The following is a 14194-nucleotide window of genomic DNA, read 5'->3' as shown; positions in this document are numbered from 1 at the left end:
CATGTAAGCCAGATGCACAAGGGGGCACATGTATCTGGAGTTGGTTTGCAGTGGCTAGAGGCCCTGGCATGCCTATTCTCTCTCTCTCTCTCTCTCAAGTAAATAAATAAAATATATTTTTAAAATATTTTTTATTTATTTATTTGAGAGTGACAGACACAGAGAGAAAGACAGATAGAGGGGGAGAGAGAGAATGGGCGCGCCAGGGCTTCCAGCCTCTGCAAACGAACTCCAGACGCGTGCGCCCCCTTGTGCATCTGGCTAACGTGGGACCTGGGGAACCGAGCCTCGAACCGGGGTCCTTAGGCTTCATAGGCAAACGCTTAACTGCTAAGCCATCTCTCCAGCCCAATAAAATATATTTTTTAAAAACTACACAATGGAAATTTACCAAGAATTAACATGAAATATGTAGTTTAATTTAAAAAATAAATCATAGGCCTGGGGAGATAGATCAGTGGTTAAAGATACCTGAAAAGCCTGCCAGCAGCCCTGGTTCAATTCCCCAGTATCCTGTAAAGCCAGATGCACAAAGTGGCACATGCATCTGGAGTTTGTTTGCAAGTCACAAGAGGCTCTAGTGTGCCCATACTCTCTTTCTCCTCATAAATGAATAAATAACTTTTTTTTTCTAAATTTTTTACTTATGTATTTGCAAGAAGAGAGAGAGACAGAGAGTGGGCATGCTAGGGCCTCCAATCACTAAAAATGAACTCCAGATGCATGCGCCACTTTGTGCATCTGGCTTTACATGGGTTCCAGGGAATTGAACCAGAGCTGCTGGCAGACTTTTCAAGTATCTAACCACTGATCTATCACCCCAGGCCCATGATTTATTTTTTAAGTTAAGCTACATATTTCATGTTAATTCTTTGTAAAGATTGTTAGGCTTTGCAGACAAGTACCTTAACCACTAAGTCATCTCTCCAGCCCCTAAAATATTTTTTTAAATAAATCACACCAATAAGTGTTAGGCTGAAATTCACATCTACATTTGGGGGTTTGCATGATTCTCCAGTTTGATGTGAGCCAGTATCTCGTGTATGTATGCATGCCCTGCATTGTATCAGATCACTAGGGGTCCCAGCTGACTGGAAGCCCCTGCTGTGATCAGACAGTATGAACTCAGCAGTCTTAGAAGAAATAAGGAAGAAGAAGGTCAGAGAAGTCAGAGACAAGAGACAGCTCAAAGTTGCATCAGATGATGAGCAAAAAGGGAAATGAGGTCTGGAGAGATGGCTTAGCAGTTAAGCACTTGCCTGTGAAGCCTAAGGATCCCTGTTTGAGGCTCAATTCCCCAGGACCACGTTAGCCAGCTGCACAAGGGGCACATGTGTTTGCAGTGGCTGGAGGCCCTGGTGCACCCGTTCTCTCTCTTTCTCTCTCTCTGCCTCTCTCTGTGTCTATCACTCTCAAATAAATAAAAATAAATAAATAAAAATAAACAAAGAAAGGGAAATGAAGGGATGAGGGGACTGGTAATGCCATGGCTGAGAGATGAACACACACACACACAGTGGGCTGGAAAGATGGCTCAGCAAATAAAGCACTCCCTGCTCAAGCCAGAGTTTCCCTACCCCATGTTTAAAACAACTGGAAGCCATGGTGGGCTTCTGTAATTCCAGCACACTGATATAGACATGTGATGGGACTTAGAGATAGGAGAATTTTCTAGAAGCTCAAGGCAAGCCTAGCAAAGAACAGAGCAAGAATTCAGAAAAAGAAACTCTGACTCAAATAAAGTAGATAGGCAAAGACTGACCGAAACGTTGTCCTGTGACCTCCACATGTGCTGTGTAACACATGTGTGCCTACATCACACTCACATACACTGAAATGCGTGTACATGCACACCCATACACAAATAAAATTTTAAAAAGATAAATTTTTTAAAAACCAGAGTGGGCTGGAGAGATGGTTTAGCAATTAAGACACTTGCTAGCAAAGCTAAAAGACCCATGTTCGATTCCCCAGTACCCACATAAAGCCAGATGCTCAAGGTGGCACATGTGTCTGGAGTTTGTTTGCAGTAGCTAGAAGCCCTGGCATGCCCATTCTCTCTCTCTCTCTCTTTCTCTCTCTATCTATCTAAAATATGCCTCTGCCTATCTCTCTCCCTCTCTCAAATAAATAAATAAATAAAATATTTTAAGAACTAGTGGCCAGACATAGTGGTGCACACCTTTAATCCTAAAACTCAGAAGGCAGAGGTAAGAGAATCACTGTGAGTTCAAGGCCAACCTGGTACTACAGAGTGAATTCCAAGTCAACCTGGGCTAGAACAAGACCCTATCTCAAAACAAAAAACAAACAAACAAAAAAAAAAACAAACAAACAGAGGCCCCAGGTGGGGAGGATGGAGTGAGGGAGGGGCATAGAGGCATGGGGTTAGTTCAGCAAACAGCTGCACCAAGAATTCCAGCTTATCTTCTCCCGTCTCCAACCTTAGATTCTTTATGGGAATGAATGTAGGCACCTTTCTAATGTCTTTTTCTCTATGCTGCAATTCAAGTGCCTCTTAACTTCATTTGGTGAAGGTTCTCTCTCTGACTTGTGTAAGGGGAAGAACGGCCTACATGGTGTGGCAGCTCTCAGAGCCCACCATGGAGGCAGGAGTTACCTTTGTTGCACACTCAACACCGGCTGCTAGTTCACTGTTTGTGACATGCCTTGTTTGTTCCTGCTTCCTTGTTTCTACTGACATTCTTATTCCTTCCTTATTTCCTTCCCTCCATCACTCTTCTGACCTTCAAAGGTTCATCTCCATGCCAAACTCTTTTTTTTTCAGCCTTAGGTAAATAAATGCTCCCTTCCTGTTACTGATTCCCCTTTCTTTGGTTTTGCATAATAATATGATTGGTCTTGAGAAGGGAAATAATGTAATTCTTTAAGTAGTTTGTGAACTTGTGTGGTAGGGTAGGTGTGTATGTACATGCACACGTCATGTTGTGCAGCAGACGTGTATCTGGGTGCGTGTGCACGTGCATGTGGAGGTCAGGGGACAACCTTGGGTGTCATTCCTCTGGAACACCATCCGCCTTTTTTTTTTTTTTTAATTTGACAAAGAAAGAGGGAGAGCGAGAATGGGCACGGAGGGCCTCCAGCCCCTGCAAATGAACTCCAGATGTGTGCACCCCCTTGTGCATCTGGCTAACGTGGGTCTTGGGAAAATCGAACCTGGGTCATTTGGCTTTGCAGGCAAACGCCTTAACCGCTAAGCCATCCCTCCAGCCCTGCCCACCTCTTTTGGAGATAGTCTCTCACTGGCCTGTTGCTCACCAATTGGGCTAGCCTGGCCAAAGATCCACCCATCTCCACCTCCCCAGCACTGGGATTACAGGCACATACCTCGGTGCCAACATTTTTACATGGGTGCTAAGGATTGAACTCAGGTCCTCATGCTTGCAAGGCAATTACTTTACCAACTGAGCTGTCTTCCCAAACCTCAGTTTGTGAACTTCTAAAGGGTAGGTACCTTGTCTCCCAGAGTCTACATGATGCAGGAGTTTAGGATTGGCAGTCCATGCTGGCTGGCTCTATGATCTTTAGCATGTATCTCTTTCTAGGCCTGTGTGTCCTGTGAAAAACAGCGATTGCTGTTCCATGGTCCAGTTGCCTTATTCCAAGAATCAAATATTTAAATACAGTGATCATAAGCTATAGTGTGGTTTGTGTGTGCATGGGTGCATGTGTCTGGAGTTGGCTTGTAGTGGCTAGAGGTCCTGGCATGCCCATTCTCTCTCTCTCTCTCTCTCTAAATTAATTAATTAATTAAAAGAGTGGGTGAGGAAAACTGGGAATCTGGATTTTGAGCTAGGTTTTAATTCCTGCTCTACCACTTAATATATGACCTCAGAAAAATTTATTCCCCTTGTAAAATAAGAATAGCATATTTATTGTAAGGATTATGGTGGTAGAGCTGGCTTATATGTCATCTTACAGGAGCCAACTGTCAAATATTTAAAAACTTTACAAGCAGGTGGCTAAGCTTTTATGAGTTTGAAATTTGCTATGGTGTGAGCATTTAGACCAAGGAAATCTGCAGACACTACAAATCAGAAAGTGGTTTATTTTTGGAGAGCTGATTTACTAGTTCATTGCTGATTTTGTAAAGACGAATGTAAATTATAAAGCTTTTCGTCTCATTTATCATTAAAAATAGTAGATGGAGCTGGGCGTGGGGACACACGCCTTTAATGACACACGCCTTTAATCCCAGCACTGGGGAGGGAGGAGAACCACTGTGAGTTTGAGGCCACATAGTGGACTACATAGTGGGTTCCAAGTCAGCCTGGGTTGGAGTGAGACCCTGCCTCAAAAAAACCATACAAGTTGAACGTGGTGGTGCACGCCTTTAATCCCAGCACTTGGGAGGCAGAGGTAGGAGGATCATTGTGAGTTTGAGGCCAACCAGAGACTACATAGTGAATTCCAGGTTAGCCTGGACTAGAGTGAAACCCTACCTCAAAAAACTAATAATAATAATAATAATAATAATAATAATAATGACTATACAAGCCGGGCATGGTGGTGCACGCCTTTAATCCCAGCACTCAGGAGACAGAACTAGGAGGATCTCCACGAGTTCAAGGCCACTATGAGACTCTATAGTGAATTCCAGGTCAGCTTGGGCCAGAGTGAAACCCTCCCTTGAAAAAAAAAAAAGTCTATGTAAAATATACACTTATGTAAATCCCAGCACTCAAGAGGCTGAGGTAGGAGGATTGCTGTGAGTTCAAGGTCAGCCTGGGATACAGAGTAAGTTCCAGGTCAGCCTGGGCTAGAATAAGATCCTGCCTAAGGAAGAAAAAAAACTTTGGGCTGGAGAGATGGCTTAGCAGTTAAGGTACTTGCCTGCGAAGCCTAAGGACTCATGTTTGACTCTTCAGGTCCCATGTAAGGCAGATGTACAAGCTGATGGAAGTGTTCAAGGTTGCACATGCGCACAAGGTGGCACAGGTATCTGGAATTCATTTGCAGGGGCTGGAGGCCCTGGTGTGCCAATTCTCTCTCACTCCCTCATATTAGAAAAAAAAAAAAAAAAAAGAAAAGAAAAACCAATTTGTTGGGCTTGCCTCAAAAAAAAAATTCCCATATATGTACCATTCTTTCTGTATCCTTTTATCCACAGTTTATTTACATTTCTTTTTTAATATTTTATTTTATTTATCTATGGGGGAGAGAAGAGGTAGAGAGGGAGAGAACAGGAGCGCCGGGGCCTCCAGCAGCTGCAAATGAACTCCAGATGCATGCACCACCTTGCGCATCCTGCTTACATAGGTCCTGGGGAATTGAACCTTGGTCCTTTGGCTTTGCAGGCAAATGTTTTAACTGCTAAGCCATTTCTCCAACCCTATTTACATTTCTCGTGAGTAGTGTTGCAGTGAATGAAAGTATAGATGTCTCTTTGACAGTCTTACTTCTTTTCCTTTGAACATGTACTTAGGAGTGGTATTGCTGGATCACATGTTATGTCTGTTTTTGATTTTTTTTTTGTTTTGTTTTATTTCAAGGTAGGGTCTCACTCTAGCCTGGACTGACCTGGAATTTACTATGGAGTCTCAGGATAGCCTCAAACTCACAGCAATCCTACTACCTCTGCCTCCCAAGTGCTGGGATTAAAGACGTGCACCAGCACGCCCAGCTATTTTTGATTTTTTTTGAGGATATACAAAAATGTTTAGTGTATATGTATGTGTGTGGCAAGTGTATATATATTTTTGTATGCATGTGGACATGTGTGTGCATGTGTGTGCAGACTAGAGGTCATCATTGGGTGTCTTCCTCAATCACTTTCCACCTTAGTTTTAGAGACCAGGGTCTCTCCCCGGACCTGTCTCTCACTAATTTTGCTAAACTGTCTGGCCACAATGTCCCAGGGAGCCTCCTGTCTTCCTTCACCTCTGACGTATTGGGTTTTGAAGCACATGCTGTCATACCCAGTTTTTATGTGGATACCGGGAATCAGGATCTCATGCTTGAACAACAAGCACTTTACTGACTGAGCTCGCTCTCAGCACTTTGCCATACTGCTGTTCATAATTGCTGTACTAACTTACATTCTTATCAATGATATGTTAGTTTCCACATCCTTGCCAGGCCTTGTTATCTTCTTGGGAATAGCCATTCGAACTGGAGTGAGGTAAAAATATCTCATTGTGGTTCGGGTTTGTACTAACCTGATAATTAGTGACGTTGAACATTTTTCATGTATGTATGCTTGATGACTATTTGTGTGTCTTTTGATAAGTAGGTGGATTGCCCATTTTAATTATTTATTTATTTATTTTTGGTTTGGTTGTTCGAGGTAGGGTCTCACCCTGTCTAGTTCAGGCTGACTAGGCAATTCACTATGGAGTCTCAGGGTGGCTCAAACTCATTGCAGTCCTCCTACCTCTGCCTCCTGAGTGCTGGGATTAAAGACGTGAGCTACCATGCCAGGCTATTTCTTTTTATTGTTTTTATTCATAATTTATACATTTATATAAGGCACTTTGACCATAACCCCCGCCCCCGTTACTTTCTCTGGATCCCTCTTCCACCGGAGCCCTTCTTTCTAATTCGCTCCGCTTCTACTCTGCCATCTTATTTTTCTTATGTGCGGGTGTGACCCATTAAGTTTGGCTCCATGAGCACAAGCATGGATGGGGCTTATTTACCAGAGCACGTGGTTCCCGTTGGCAGCTATGCCACTGCAGAAAAATGTTTCCCGTTCCCTTAGTGACGGTCAGCTGCCCTCTTGCCCTCCATCATCCATGATGAGTGTTGATGGGCCCAATATTGTGCAGGTAACAACAGTTGCTGCGCAGTCATGGATGCAATGGCCATGTCCTGTCCTGAAGCCAGCCTCACATAACACACCTTTCCATCTTCTAGCTCTTACATTCTTTCCACTCCTTCTGCCATGATGCCTGATGCCTCATTTAGTGCTGAGCATTCAATATCACTTATTCTCAGCACTTTGAGTTTTTATTTTTTTTATTATTATTTTATTTTTGAGAGAGACAGAGAAAGAGGCAGAGACAGAGAAAGAAAGGGCACACCAGGGCCTTTCAGCTGCTGTGAACGAACTCCAGACGTGTGTGCCCCCTTGTGCACATGTGCGACATTGCATGCTTATGTCACTTGCATCTGGCTATGTGGAACCTGGAGATTCCAACAAGTGTTCTTGGGCTTCATAGGCAAGCGCCTAAGCAATCTCTCCAGCCCAGCACTTTGAGGTTTTTAAAATATTTATTTACTTGAGGGTGGGGAGAGACAAATTATGGGCATACCAGGGCTTCTTGTTGTGCAAATCAACTCCAGACACGTGTGCCACTTTGCATCTGGCTTTATGTGGGTACTGGGGAATTAAACTGGGGCCAGTAAGCTTTGCAAGCAAGCACTTGTAACCACTGAGCCATTTTTCCAGCCACTATGAGTCTCTTCAGCAGTCACTACCATCTGCAAAAAAAATTTTCTGTCTAGCCAAAGATGAGAGAAGCCAGGGATGAGAGAAGCACTAATCTATGGGCATAGACATGAATGGAAGGCAATTTGATGGGAACAGCATACTTACCCATTTAGCTGAACTACAGTAGCAGTTTCTTTCCTTGGGCCTGTAACTTCCCCAGTCAGAGACTTTGGATAGGTTTTCAGTGCTGGGCTAGAGCAATCCTCAAACCCAATTGGAGAACAGTTGGTTACTCCCATAATAATTGTGCTCTGTTGTGCCAGTGGGCACATCTTGCTTGGTTAGTTGTTATGTCGCTCACAAGGCCCACCATTGGGTAATATTGTTGATGATTTTTCTCCCTCCATCAGCCTGCATAACACCCGTTGCTCATTTTAAATTAGATTACTTTTAATTGTATTGAGTTCTTCATATAGTCTCAATATTAACCATTATCAGAGGTATAGTTTACAGATATTTTCTCCCATACTGCATGTTGTCTCTTCTCTGTTAGATGGCTTTTTTTTTTTTTCCTGTGCAAAAGCTTTTTCATTGAATCTAATTTCATTTACTGGTTACTCATTTGATTCCTGCTTTGTGTGTGTATGTGGTGGAGGGGTCTTATCCTGCTCTGAACACATTTAAGATTGTACACCTGTCCTTCTGACATGAACAGACCAGTGCATTCATGACTTCACAGTGATTGATTTCCCTTGTGGAAAAGGAAATGCTATTTTATAATTTAAAAGGTAATAGAAGGAGATGGAAGCAGGAGGATCAAGAGTTCAAGGCTAGCCTCAGCTACATAGTAAGCCAGCCTGGACCACATGATACCCTGTCTCAAAAAAAACAAAAATATGTAAGAGACTGGGGAGATGGCCCAGTGATTACAAGTGATCACGGCACAAGCATGAGGACCTGAGTCCAATCCCAGGTACCTGTGCAAAATGCTGGGCATTACCACACAGGCCTGGAAGCCAAGCCCAGAGTAGGGCAGGATAGGAAGGTTGTTGGGGCTCACTGGTCAGCCAGTCTAGCCAAAAACCAGCACAAGCTCCAAGTTCAGTGATAAATTCTGCTCTGTCTCAAAGAAATAAAGAGGAAGAGCAACAGAGGGCACCCAGCATCCTCCATCAGCACAGCATGTGACTACACCACACATACCATCACACACACGCTAAACACAGAAACAAACAAACAAAATGTATACTAAACGTCTGTTTAGCCCTCCCCATTGTTTCATTGTTTGTATTGGGAAGTGCAGCCTTGTGGGTAGTAAGGAAAGCATGGTCTCACTCCTCCTCTTGTTTTCCTCAGGTTCTGGAATCCTCTTTCGTATCAGACCTCTGCCGTAATACTCCTCTGAGTGTGATCTCAGGACCTTGGCCACCCTCATGGCACAATGACCAACCCTCAGGAGCACCTGAGCGGCTCCTCTTCTCCACACTTCCCCTTGAGTGACAGCAAAACCTTCTGTGGACTACAAGATGAACTTGCGGCCATGGGGAACCATCCTGCACCTAAGCTCCTCGGGGACCAACAGGAAAAGGGGGTCACACAGACGGAGCTGATGGAGAGCACGAACGGGCCCATCGCCCCAGCAGCGTTGACCAGCGTGAGTGAGGATTCCAGGGACCAGTTTGAGAACAGCGTTCTTCAGCTCCGGGAGCAAGACGACTCAGAGGTGACTGTGTCTCAGGGCAACAGCAGCACGGTGGATGGAGGGAACGGGAGTGGGACTGAGGACATCAAGATCCAGTTCAACAGGTCAGGCGGCAGCAGTACGGGCTTCCTGGAAGGGCTGTTTGGATGCCTCCGGCCTGTGTGGAATATCATCGGGAAGGCGTATTCCACCGACTACAAACTGCAGCAGCAGGGTAAGCTGGCGCGCGTGGAGGCCGCTTCTTCATCCGCACTCCTCCACGCCGCCGCTCTCTGAGTGGATGAACGATGAGCTCACCTGACCGCCCCATTTCATTTTCCTGTAGGCTTTCTGAATGGGACAAATTCACATTTGGTGCCTCCTTTTTTTTTTTTTTTTTTTGTTTGTTAAAACCAAAACAGACTTTGTCATCCAGTCTAAAGTAGAATACATGGGAGTTTTAAAAAGAAAGTATTTAGCCGGGCATGGTGGTGCATGCCTTTAATCCCAGCACTCAGGAGGCAGAGGTAGAGGATCGCCATGAGTTCGAGGCCACCCTGAGACTACATAGTGAGTTCTAGGTTAGCCTGGGCTGGAGTGAGACCCTACCTCGAAAAACCAAAAAAAAAGGTATTAGAGCTTTTGTTTATTTGATCTTATCATTTAAACTTTTTTATTTTATTTTATTTTTATTTATTTATTTGAGAGCGACAGACACAGAGAGAAAGACAGATAGGGGGGGAGAGAGAGAATGGGCGTGCCAGGGCTTCCAGCCTCTGCAAACGAACTCCAGACGCGTGCGCCCCCTTGTGCATCTGGCTAACGTGGGACCTGAGGAACCGAGCCTCGAACCGGGGTCCTTAGGCTTCACAGGCAAGCGCTTAACCGCTAAGCCATCTCTCCAGCCCTCATTTAAACTTTTTTAAAAATTTTTATTTATTTGAGAGCGACAGAAAGACAGAGAGAGAGAGAGAATGGGCGCGCCAGGGCTTCCAGCCTCTGCAAACAAACTCCAGACGCATGTGCCCCCTTGTGCATCTGGCTAACTAGGACCTGGGGAACCGAGCCTCGAACCGGGGTCCTTAGGCTTCATAGGCAAGCGCTTAACCGCTAAGCCATCTCTCCAGCCCTTATCATTTAAATTTTACATTTTCATGCATGTCTTTGAATATATTTGATATTACATTTTCATGCTTGGCTTTGAATATATTTGATATTTTGGTTTTTTGTGGGGTTTTTTTTTTTGGTTTTTTTTTTTTTTTTTTTTTTTGGTTTTTTGAGGTAGGGTCTCACGCTACCCCAGGCTGACCTGGAATTCATTGTGGAGTCTCAGGGTGGCCTTGAACTCACGGCAATCCTCCTACCCCTGCCTCCCAAGTACTGGGATTAAAGACGTGCGCCACCACACCTGGCTATATTTGATATTTTAACATAGTTATGCAGAGATATAATTTACGAATTCATTCATTCATTCACATAGTAAGTACATATTTAAATTTTTACCAATATACAATCAGAAAGTCCATCAAGCACAGTGCTACATGCCTGTGGTCCCAGCTAGTTGCAGGCAGAGGCAGGGGGATTCTTGAGCTCAGGAGTGGCAGCTAGCCTAGGGAATATAAGGAGATTCTCATCTGAAAAACAAAAACCAGTCTATTGGCCACTGGACTAACTGAAAACCTGACAGAAGCCATATGTTAGTGCCCCTTATGATTACAGGATTGCTTTGGATTATAATAAAAACAAACTCTTGTCTTACAGTAAAGGCCTATAGCAAGCTCCATTTTAAGGAAAGAAAATATCTGACCAATCTCAAAACATACATTTTATCATCTCAAAATAATGAATTTTCAAGTCCCATCAGTGTGTACCATGAATATATTACAACTCAAATGTTATGTTTTGAAGTAAAAGGAATACACATTCATGGTGTTGAAAATAATTTTATTTTCTAAAAGAACTTTTTTTTTAAGGACAAAGGCAATATATGTATGAAATTTGGAAAATGCAGTAAAGTTATCCAACAAAAGTTAAAATAATCTGTAATCCTCAGTCTCATGGGAATAATAGCCATTGATGTTTTAAGAATATATGCATGCTCATATTTTTACCACTCCAGACACTGAAGACTTTGTAATAACTGAATCATCTCCCCAGCCCTGCATTTTTTTATTATTAAAAACTTTTTAAAATTTTTTTTATGTTGCTCTAAAAGTAATTTTTTAATTTTTAATTTTTTTAATTTTTATTAGCATTTTCCATGATTATAAAAAATATCCCATGGTAATTCCCTCCCTCCCCTCCCCATACTTTCCCCTTTGAAATTCCATTCTCCATCATATTACCTCCCCACAGCTCTGCATTTTATTGATTGACAATTTGTATACGTGTATGTACTGTATCTTGGTTATATTCGCTCTCCATTACCTTCTTATATCCCCTCTCCTCACACTGAACCCCTTCTAATTCCCACCTAGTCCCACTTCTAATCTGATGACTTTGGGGGGGGGGGGAGAGAAAGGGAGAAAGAGATGCACTGAGTTTAATTAGGGTGGCTTGTATGAGCATGGGTGGGAGTTACTTAGGAGAAAATGGGCAACTTACCAGTGACTGTATCATTGAAGAAAATGTCTCTCCTTCCCTCAGCCACCATTACCTGCCATGAACTCCTCAGGGAGGAATCAGGGCCCCATGAGCTCCCCCACCATGCATGATGGAATGGTGATGGGTCCAGTCTTGTGCAGGTCTTATGCAGGTAACAACTGCTGCTGTGAGATCATGGATCCCACAACCACATCATGTCCATAAGACAGCATTCCACATTGCACAGCACTCCTCTCCATCCTCTGGCTCTTACATACTTTTCTTTTTTCCCCTGAGGTAGGATTTTACTCTGGCCCAGGCTGACCTAGAACTCATTCTGTAGTCCCAGGATGGTCTTGAACTCCCAGCAATCCTCCTATCTCTGCCTCTACAGTGCTGGGATTAAAGGCATGTGCTACCATGCCTTGCTCTTACATTTCTTTCTACCTGCTCTTCTGTGACGTTCCTGACTGAGCATTGGAAGAGGTGACAATAGATTTCTCATTTAGCGCTAAACAGTTAACAGTTATTTATTTTTAGCACTTTGAAAGCAATTACCCCCATAACAATCATGCCACTGTTACACTAGTGAGCACATCTTGGTGGCTGGTTGATTGTGTAGCACACTGCTGAGTAAGGCTGTTGAGGATTTTCCCCAGCAGCCTGTATAATACCTTCTGTCATTAGGAACACTACCTAGTAAGAAAGAAACTTCCAGTTCCATTCAAGCTTGATTTCTTTTTTTTTTTCTTCATAATTTTTATTTATTTATTTGCAAGCAGAGAGAGAGAGAGATAAGAGACAGACAGAAAGATAATGGGTACACCAGGGCCTCCAGCCACTGCAAACTTCCTCCAGATGCATGTATCCCTTGTGCATCTAGCTTACATGGGTCCTAGGGAATTGAACCTGGGTCCTTTGGCTTTGCAGACAAATGCCTTATCCATTAAGCCATCTCCCCAGCCCTGAAGCTTGATTTCAATAGAAGAGAATTTTATTTTATTATAATACTATAAATAATTGGTATTTTTATTTTAATAATTCAAATTTACTTATATCCCATCTGACAGAGATTAGTAGCGGAACATGGAAATAACTCAAAAACAATACTAAGATATCAACAATCCAATTAACAAATGAGTTATGGAACTGAACATAGATTTGTCAAAAGAAGAAATACAAATGGCCAATAGATCTTTTAAAAACTGTTCAGGGCTGGAGAGATGGCTTAATGGTTAAGGTGTTTGCCTGCAAAGCCAAAGGACCTAGGTTTGATTTTCTAGGACCCAGCTCCCATGTAAGCCAGGTGCATAAGGTGGTACATGCATCTGGAGTTCATTTACAGAGGCTGGAGGCCCTGGTGCACCCATTCTCATTCTTTCTCTCTCTCTCTGCCTCTTTCTCTCTCTCTCAAATAAATAAAAATAATTTTATTTTTGTTTTTCTTTTTGGTTTTTTAAGTTAGGGTCTCAGTCTAGCCCAAGCTGACCTGGAATTCACTCTGTATTCTCAGGGTGGCCTCAAACTCATGGCGATCCTCCTACCTCTGCCTTCTGTGTGCTGGGATTAAAGACATGTGCCACCACACCTGGCTAAAATTAAAATATTTTTTAAAAGAATTGTTCAACATCTTTAGCCATTAGGAAACACAAATCAAACTACTTTGAGGTTCCATCTTATCCCAGTAAGAATAGAAGTCAAATGACAAATGTTAGCTAGGGTGTGGAGAAAGAGGAACCCTTATTCACTGAAATAATCCTTTGTATTCTGTCTGATCACAATGAAAGAAAACTATTAATCATCAGCAGGAGAAACCATAGAACATACACAAGCTCATGGGAATTAAACAATGCACCCTTTAAAATATTTTATTTTTATTTATTTATTTGACAGAGAAAGAGGGAAAGAGAGAGAGAATTGATGCACCAGAGCCTCCAGCCACTGCAAACGAACTCCAGATGCTTGTGCATCTGGCTAATGTGGGTCCTGGGGAATCGAACCTAGGTCCTTTGGCTTTGTAAGCAAATGCCTTAACCACTAAGCTATCCCTCCAACCCTAAACAATACACTCTTCAATGAGGACGTGAAGAAAGCAAAAATGAAATAAAAAAAAAATCCCTACATTTGCCATGTGTAGTGGTGCATGCCTATAATCCCAGTACTCAAGAGGATAAGGTAGGAAGAATACCATGAGTTTGAGGCAAACCTGAGCTATACAGAGAGTTCCAGGTAAGCCTAGGCTAGTGATACCCTGCCTCAAAAAAAAGAAAAATTGGACTGAAGAGATGGCTTGGAAGTTAAAGGTGTTTGCCTGTGAAAGCTAAAGACCTAGGTTCATTCCCCAGTACCTATGTAAGCCAGATACACATGGTGGTCCATGCATCTGGAGTTCATTTGCAGTGGCTAGAGGCCCTGGCGTACCCATTCTCTCCCTCTTTCTCTCTTTCTCTCTCTGTCTCTCTACCTCTTTCTCTCTCTCTTAAATAAATATTTTAAAAAATAAAAACTTCCTACAACCAAATGATACTGAAAACAAT

The 14194-nt window shown here is 42.9% G+C and overlaps 1 protein-coding gene across 3 annotated transcripts in view; it reads left to right on the top strand.

Annotated features, from left to right (window-relative positions):
* Positions 1-14194, top strand: part of Map3k13 (mitogen-activated protein kinase kinase kinase 13) — a 147652-nt gene that overhangs the window by 88576 nt on the left and 44882 nt on the right. For all 3 annotated transcript variants that reach the window (XM_045150179.1, XM_045150178.1, XM_045150177.1), the window contains exon 2: positions 8750-9309. In XM_045150179.1, coding sequence (XP_045006114.1) covers positions 8835-9309 — 475 coding nt within the window. In that variant the 5' untranslated portion in view covers positions 8750-8834. The remainder of the gene's footprint in view (positions 1-8749; positions 9310-14194) is intronic.

The sequence above is a fragment of the Jaculus jaculus genome, chromosome 5 (genome assembly GCF_020740685.1).
Source record: "Jaculus jaculus isolate mJacJac1 chromosome 5, mJacJac1.mat.Y.cur, whole genome shotgun sequence".
NCBI lineage: Eukaryota > Metazoa > Chordata > Mammalia > Rodentia > Dipodidae > Jaculus > Jaculus jaculus.
The sequence above is the reverse complement of the archived record's forward strand: the minus strand, read 5'-3'. Positions and strand labels throughout refer to the sequence as shown.